Here is an 8,120-nt window from a genome sequence, read left to right as displayed (position 1 = left end):
GGATCTCGTGGCATTTACCATGTTTATGCCATTTTTACCCATCGCATCAACAACAATGGCCCCCATTTTCAAAATCCCATCTTTTAAACTTTTGCTCTTTTTTTTCTATTTTTTCTTTTTTTGGCTTGCGCTTCTTCCTGTCTCTCCCCGTGTCCGTCCGTCCATGCGCCGGCAATGCCAGAAAGGAACACGGGCACGGAGGATTCTGATACAACTCAGAACGAGACACTACACTACTACAAGAAAGAAAAGCCCGGGGCCATGGACACTTGTTAGCTAGCGCCTCAAAGCCGAAAATCGGGCTTGGCTCCTCCTCCCCCAGAGCGCATTATTCAGGACGCGCCAGAGCAAGACGGACAAAAAGACCAGACGATGGATGGATGGGCAGAGCTTGTCTCCAGCGATCATCAGCGTGGGCGCGTGGCCGAGAGACACCAGTCGCCATGTGGCCGTGGCGATAATTCCGTCCATACTCTCAGACTCTCAGTGATGGCGTAATCTGTACACTGATGGAGAGCATTCCCAGGTTGGCCGAATCAATTGCGTAATTCACTCACCCAACAGCAACAGCAGCCCAAGACGCTGTCAAGTCCAACAAGGCTGCAAGGTATCCCCAGTTGTGTGTAACTTGGTTGTATATCAACATGCAAGTCGCCAAAATGAGAAGCATCCGGACGACACTTTTTCTCAATTGCGACGGTTTGGCCATTCAACTTGTTGTCCCGCGTCTCCTTTGGCAACATGGCCAGGCCGAGCAAGAGGCAGAACCCAAAAGAAGCCACGCCTTGTTCTGGCATATTTCCATTCCGTTCAGTCCACGGATAGCTCCTTTAAACCCCAGTTTGACCCCAACTTCTGAAACGCGTACCTGACAACCCAATTGCGCTTGTTGGCTGGCACGGGCCAAACCCTGTCCTTGCACAGACAGTACAGAAAAAGCTTGGGCGGGATTTGTTTGGGAGCCAGAGGGACTGGCAGCCAGCTCGGCTAATAGTTAACTTGAGCCCAAGCATCTGGTCGATGCATCTCCTTCGTATATATTCCCATATTTTTGTTTAGAGTTTTGTTGTCCTTGTTTCTTTTTGTCTCGCCAACAATCTTTCTCCATCCCCGGCGGAGCCGGCTGCCGGGGCTGCTGTGAGGTCCATGAGTTGATCCTGAAACAAGACAAGCTTTTTGCCTATGCTTTTGCTTGCAGCTCTCGTCCCGATGCTGTTGGGCGCTGATCAAAGGCCGTCTCACAAGATCCTTTGCTTCTGCTTCTGCTTCTGCTTCTGCCAACTACCTCTTTCTCGACGTGACGACGATAGCAGGGGTGCGCCCGTCTTCCCTGCACCGATCAACACCCCATCCTTCTGCTTCCAGAAGCTGCCGTTGCCATCCGTCGATAGTCGACAGCCAGCCGGGGCGACGACCTACCGAGTCGGCTTCAACAGGAGTAATAATAAATGAATTGGAGCCATTTCCCCAGAGTAGCGCGTGCTGGGGGTGTGTCCCGTCTTCTTCAGCGGACAAGTTCCATGCATGCATGGCTGGTTACTTTGCATGTTCGTCCTCGACACCCAAAATCCCCAAGAGGCTTGATTGCTGGCCTGGCTTGGGGAAGATGGATGGACGGATGGATGGATGGATGGATGGCAGCAGGAAGCAGCCACACGAGCAAGGGTGCACCCAATCCAACCCCAAAAGCGAGGTGTCGTTGCGAGCAGCCGAGCTCTCAGGGAACCTCGGCCGGTGAGGTTGTAGCTCGTGATGGCGCCTCGTCAGTCAAAGAGTTGGTTGGCGCGTGATGCTTCTGCTTCTTCATCATCTAAGTCGTCGTCGTAGTCGTCGTCATGGCTCGATTGGGATGCATGAAGACGCCGCAACGCAGCTACGCACGGCTGCAGAAACAAGCTCTCTGCGCATACAAAGTACACTTTTGCTTACGCCGCCCCTTGCAGCCGCTGCAAGGTTGAAGGTTGCATTTCTCAAGTACTGCTTAACGTTGGTTATCAGCACCCCCGTGGATAGAAGTTTAGTTATGGCTTCCTTTGTAGGTATCCGCAACAGGCGCGGGATCGATACCGAAGCAAGCCCTCGTTTTTGCTTGCTTGCTTGCTGGAGGGAGGCGGGGAGAGCGCCACCAAGGACCTTTTGCACAGATGGCCAAATTGGTTCTTGTTGTTCATGCTGGCTGGCTTCTCAGCAAGCCACAGACACTCACTTGTCAGCCTCGACTTGGCAGGTCAGAAGGAGCGTACCAGACTACCAGTATGGGTGAAATGCGTGACTGCTTTCTGAGGCTGAAGGGGGGTTTTTTTTTCTGTTTTATTAGTCAAGATGCTGGGTTATTACACCTTGCAATAATAGCAATGTCTTACCATTTCAACGTGGCTGGGCTCTGGCAAGCTAGGGCAAATGGCATGGCTGAGCAAGATGGCAAAATTGATGACTAGTTATGCGCAGTTGGCTGATGATGAGCAGCAGTGACATGACTGATGAGCCTGGCCCATGAGCTATTCGTGGATTCTGGCTCTTCCCCCGGTCGTCCCCTCCGCCTCCTCTTACTCCAGAGCACTGGACCCAGACCCAGTGTTAGCATCGCCTTTTCTCGAGCGGAGAGCTGCGGAGTCGACCTTGTCTTCGTATGCCCCCGTCGCACATGCTTTTTGACTAGCAGTTAGCAGTGACCAAGTAGTTGGTGAGTGAGGGAGTGAGGGAGTGAGGGAGTGAATATCCTCTCCTTGAGCTTGGAACCTTGTCCGTGGAACCTTCGACGACCTGTGGAACCCTTACTTGTTGGTGGCTTGTTCGCCAGAGAAAAAGAAAAGCCATGTCCCTCCCGGCCAGGGCCTCCGAAGACAACGGCCGCGTTCCTTGTCTCGCGGGACTGCTAGTTAGCTGCTAACTGCTGCAAGACACAGGGGGCCCATGGTTGGTGTGGTTCACAGGTTACCCAGGACAGGAATAGCTCGCTGGGGGCGGCAAGGATGTGACGAAGCTGTTGTGGATGCTCAAGAAGTGTGAAGGAGGAGAAGAAAACTTCCTACAGTGCGGTAGCGACAAGCTGCAGCCTACTGCTACTGTAAGTAATAAGGGAGAGCACCAGGAAACCCCTCAGGCCCTGGTCTTGGGGGAGGAGAGTACCAGTACGGAGCAAGTTACCGGAACCCTTTTCGCGTTCTGAATCAATGAGTGGCGTGGCTGCAATGACACTCCAGCCGTCATGGGGAGATGAATCAATTGTCGATCTTGCATCCTTCTTCTTCAGCCTAGTTCTAGTTGGAAGCACCAGAGAGCAGCGAGGGCAACGTTAATGGTTAATGATACCTACCCCAAAGCCTGCCAAGACCGCTCTTGCCCTCGAGTCCACGCGAGGGGCCTGTCGTGTTACTCCGAAAAAGCCTCGCGAAAAGCAATATATTCCCACAGCCTGAAAACACAAATAACAGCAAAAATAAAGTAAAAATCCAATCAATATGTGCGCGCCCTGCCCGCCCTGCTTAAACAGAAATCGAGAGTGGCATCATTGGGCGGCCCTTTTTGGTACATGGAGACGGATGGAGCTTTCGCGTCCCGACGCTGTGGTTGCCCTGCAGTAGCTTCCCCTCGTATGACTTTGACAGCCCATATGTACGCTGGCTTGTGCATCATGAAGAATATGTCGAAAAATAAAAGGGAACCGTTATTTGTCCTTGCCTGCTGCTATTATTGTCCTTTATCAATGCGCCGTAGCACCAATGCAGAAGGAGACACAAGAGAAGGATATTGCAAAACGGCCGCTTGGTCCCACCAACTCATGCGGGTTACTTACCAGTACGCAGCAAGTCGAGGCGGCGGTGATGGCTGATGGCTGATGGCTGATGGCTGATGGCTGATGGCTGATGGCTGCTGCTGCTGATGATGATGGATGGATGGATGGAAAGAAAAGGAACTCCAGGGTATTCAGCGCCAACTTGACAAGGCAATGAGGCTGGTTCCAGGACCCTGTCGAGACTGCTGAGACAAAAGTCCTCGTTGGTGGCGCCTTTATCTTCTCACTGTAGGCGGTCCAGGAAAGGCAAGTACATAGTTAGTTGGGGCGTGTCGCGGTGAGACAAGAAAAACACGAACATAATAATAATAATAATAATGATAACAATAATAATAACAATAGACCTCTCACGCGTTGATTTGGAAGGGCATGATGCCGTTTATCGCTTCTCAAGTAACCAACTACTCTGTAATACAGTAACTGTAACCTTTCATTCCCATCCAGGCGGAACCTGCCGTCACGCGACGCGATCCTTGGAAATCGAGATTGCCCGTAATTAATGCGTCACGCCTAACAAAGAAACATGTCGCTCTGTTTTCGACATATAATGGGCATGGATGAGCCTGGTAGGGTAGTCCAGGGCCTCGGCAAGCCTCCAGGGTTCAGCGATTTCGTCAAGGATTTCGCCGGCATTTGCCTTTCCGCGCCCGCTTTGACTTGTACAAGCCAGCATATGCCTTGTAACTTCTTTTTTTGTCTTTGCAGGGTTTTTTTTTTTTTTTTTTTTTTTTCCTGTTTTGCGCTCGCCAATGCCGGATGATATCTGTCCGCATTGCCCCATGTGGTTGGGAGGAGCCGATTCATGAACAAGACTTGGCAACACACCGCTGACCCTGTCAGGGCTGTGTACGTTGTATGGACATGGTATTGTCAGGAGGTGAACGGGGAACTTTTCCGAGATCCCCTGGTGAGAGACTTGACATAATACAGAACATCCCTACTCTGGTTAAAAAAAGAACACGGTAGTAAGCGGCGAGCGAGGCAAAAAAATGAACGTGCAAGGTTGAACAAGAAGCGAATGCATTTTTGTAGCTAGGCCAAGTGCCGACAAATGACAAGTGCTCGAGTCGGCAGATATGCAAGAATGATATAGATGCAACAGCTCTGTTTTGGGTAAAACATGTAAAATATACAAAGCCAAGAACATGTAAAACTAACAAGACAAAAAAGAAGAAGAAAAGACCGGTCTAAGTTGATTATTGTCGTCCAGGGATGACTGTGCAAATCCGCCCTTCCTTTACAACGCCGTCGCCAAAAGATACAAAAGTAGGTGCCGCAGATTCTGTAGCAGGAAATGCCGACCAAACCAAAGGGGAAATGCAAAATGCGAATGAGAATGAGAATGATGGTGATAGAATCGCGACAACTAGTTGAATGCGTTCCAATGAGAATGAGAATGGGGTCGAAACAAGTAGATGAATTCGTTCCACCGAAATTGTGAATGGCATCAGAACAAGTAGACGCGTCTACGTTCCTTCTTGATCTATGAGGGATGGTTTATCCTGGCTTCGGCGTTGATACTCATCACGCAGTCGAACCAGCATTGTCGTCGCCATCTTCGCCACCGCTTGGGCCGCTCTCAACGTCGTTGATCCGAGCCTTCTTCCTGGATCGAAAAAACTTGCCCACCGTCTCGCTCAGGCTCCGAGCCCGCTGCCTGTTGCTGCCCCGCGCCGCCGCCCCTTCATCATCATCCTCGTCGTCGTGCTCCGGCGCCGTGAGCACCCTCATCAGGTCATTCTCGGACGGCGGCACGGCAATGGTCTGCTGCGTGTCGTGCTCTTCGCCGCCCTCCTCCTCGTCCGAGTCGATGAAGAGGCTGGCGCGGATGCTCGAGCGGATGCTGCGCAGCGACGACTGGTTGTTGTTGTTGTAGTTGCCGCTGCTCGCGTTTTCCCGCAGCGCGTCCTTGACGACCGTCGTGACAGTCGAGTACAGCGGCGACGGCGAGTAAAAGGTGCGGTCCCGGTCGCGCGTCGTTGACTTGGGCGTCGTCGTGCTGGTCCGCGGCGTCACGGGCCGCTCGGCTCCCGGAGGCATGGCTTGTTGCTGCTGCTCTCGCTGGGTCGGCGGTGTCGTGGGGATGTCCGCGTTCGGCGGCACCGGAGCCGATGCTACCGAGTTGGAGGATAGGGTCCGCGTGGCGCGCGGTGGCCAAGGTTCGTTGCCCTGGCCGCCGCCGCCAGGCGTTTCCGGGTTCCGTGACGGTGGACTGCCTGCGAGGGCGTTGTTTGGCCGAGGCGTCGCCGGCGCGCTCTCCGGCACGTCCTGGTACAGGGTGGTCTTGAACGGCTCCGCGAAGCTCACGCGGGAGACCTTGCTGGAGCGACGGGAGGGCGCATCGCGCCGCGAGCCATCCTCGGGTGCCGCCGCTGGGTTTCCTTCCTGGTCGATCAGGCCGATGGTCTCGTCGATGCCCTCGGCGTCGTCCAGGAACTCTTCGTCCTCGTCCCGCCGCTGCCGCCCGCTCGTGATCAGGAACACGCCGAAGAAGGTGAGCAGGCAGCCGCCCACAAACTTGGCGGCCCGCTCGGGCGTCGTCTTCTCGAAGTCGCGGTAGAGGACCGCGCTGCCGACGATGACGCACAGAGTGAACATGACGAACTGGATGGGGATCACCTGCGTAGAGTCGAAGCGCTGGAGGGCCTTGTTCACGTATCGGATCTGCATGATGGCCGTGCCGAGCAGGATGAAGAGCAAAAGGTACGTTAACGGCGCGGTAAACGCCCGCCAAAGGGTAGATGATAGCATCGACGATACGCCCTTGGTGGCGAGGGCAGTATAGCCACCTGTGCACCCTGTGTTAGTAGGTTCGATTTGCGGGCGATTCTGAGTGTGCTCAACGTACCAAAGAGGCCAACCAGACCCAAGTCGATGAGGCTGGTGCGTCGGCCATACTTTCCGCTCGCCCACATGAGGACGGCGATCAACGGCACGGTGAGGCCGAGGTAAATCTCAAACGCCGGGGTGGTGATGGCGTCGAGGATGTCGCCCGGCTTGAGCTTGGTCTCCTCCGTCTTGGCGCTCAGCACGACGGTGACGACGCCGGCGACGGCGATGACGACGCCCCAAAAGTCGCGCGACCGGAAGCGCTCGTGGAACATGGCCGGCGCGATGATGCAGTTGGAGACGAGGGCGACGACGCCGAGCGGCGAGACGATCGACGCCGGCGCGAAGCCGTAGGCCAGGAAGTTGCCCATCTCGCCCAGCGTGATGAGAATCTGGCCCAGCCACCAGTACGGCGACTTGAGGTAGTTGGACGACGTCTTGCCCGCGGCGGCCGCGGCGACCGCGGCGTCGTCTTCGGAGACGGTGGTCGCGTCGGATTGAAACGACGCCGACAAGGGGTCGTTTTCGGCACTGGGATACTCGTCCGCGGCGACGGCAGCGCTCGTCGTCCCGTGACCGTTGGCATGGCCGTTGTCCGTGCCAGCGATGGCACCGTATGAGCCGCCTGCGTGGCCGGCGCTGCCGCCGCCGTTGCTGCTGCTCTGCGCCCGTTTGAGGATGGCCCGGGCACGCTGCTTGACGCGCGCGCGCTCCTTATTAAGCCGGGTGTGCGCGTACCGCTGGACGTTGAGGGCCAGGGCTATGAGTATGTTGCCGACGATGGCGGTGACGATGCCGATAAGCGAGGACCAGTTCCGCAACGTGTCTTGGTCGTCGCCGGGGTCGTCGCCGGTGGCGCCGCCGCCACCACCCGGTATCGTCGGCGCGGCGGGCGCGGTCGTTGTTGTGTTAGACAGGAGGACGCTGGTACTCGCCGTTATCGTCGCCGTGACCGCGGGCACGAGCAGCGACTGAAGGGACATGGTGTCGATTTTTTCTTGCCAGTTCGGCCGGCCGTGCCGCGGGGATGCGCAAGGATGGGCGAAGAGGAGGCCGCCGCTGAGGGATGGGGATTTTTCTCGTTTGGCCTGAATGTCTCGCGCGCACGCGCTTCAGCTGCGGAGAGCACAGCGCGTCGTCATCCAGAGCCGAGGGGAGTATTAGGGACTGTTGATTGCGTAGTAGAGCATAACGACACAGTTGGAGAGGCTGACAGGAGCAGGATGTGAAATGATAAAACCGACAAGTCGCTAAATTAGTTCAGGTACCTACTGTAGCAGCAGCAATGTTACTTGCGGCGTCATACTTGTGGCACCCTCCCCTCCCGTCTGCTAATTTGCCCTGCTTGGTGCTTGGTGTCTGCTGCAGGAACGCCACCGCTAACAGAAGTTGCGTGGCCTCTGCGTGCAAGGCTGCTAGTGGCTTAGGTCCTTGCGGGTAGCGCTTCCGTCCTGACATTGGACGTTTCAGTGGTGATATTCCTTCATGTTCTTGA

General features: G+C 55.3%; 1 protein-coding gene across 1 annotated transcript; it reads right to left on the bottom strand.

The window, feature by feature from the left end:
• Positions 1-5,320: 5,320 nt before the first annotated feature.
• On the bottom strand, positions 5,321-7,608 carry ISF_06295 (DUF803 domain membrane protein; the record flags this gene model as incomplete). Its single annotated transcript, XM_018849899.1, has 2 exons — positions 5,321-6,585; positions 6,645-7,608. 2 exons carry the CDS (start codon positions 7,606-7,608, stop codon positions 5,321-5,323), a joined length of 2,229 nt encoding a protein of 742 aa, XP_018702876.1.
• Between the last annotated feature and the right edge of the window lie 512 nt (positions 7,609-8,120).

The sequence above is a fragment of the Cordyceps fumosorosea genome (genome assembly GCF_001636725.1).
Source record: "Cordyceps fumosorosea ARSEF 2679 chromosome Unknown scaffold_16, whole genome shotgun sequence".
In the NCBI taxonomy this organism is placed as follows: domain Eukaryota; kingdom Fungi; phylum Ascomycota; class Sordariomycetes; order Hypocreales; family Cordycipitaceae; genus Cordyceps; species Cordyceps fumosorosea.
This window is presented reverse-complemented; position numbering and strand designations above follow the sequence as displayed.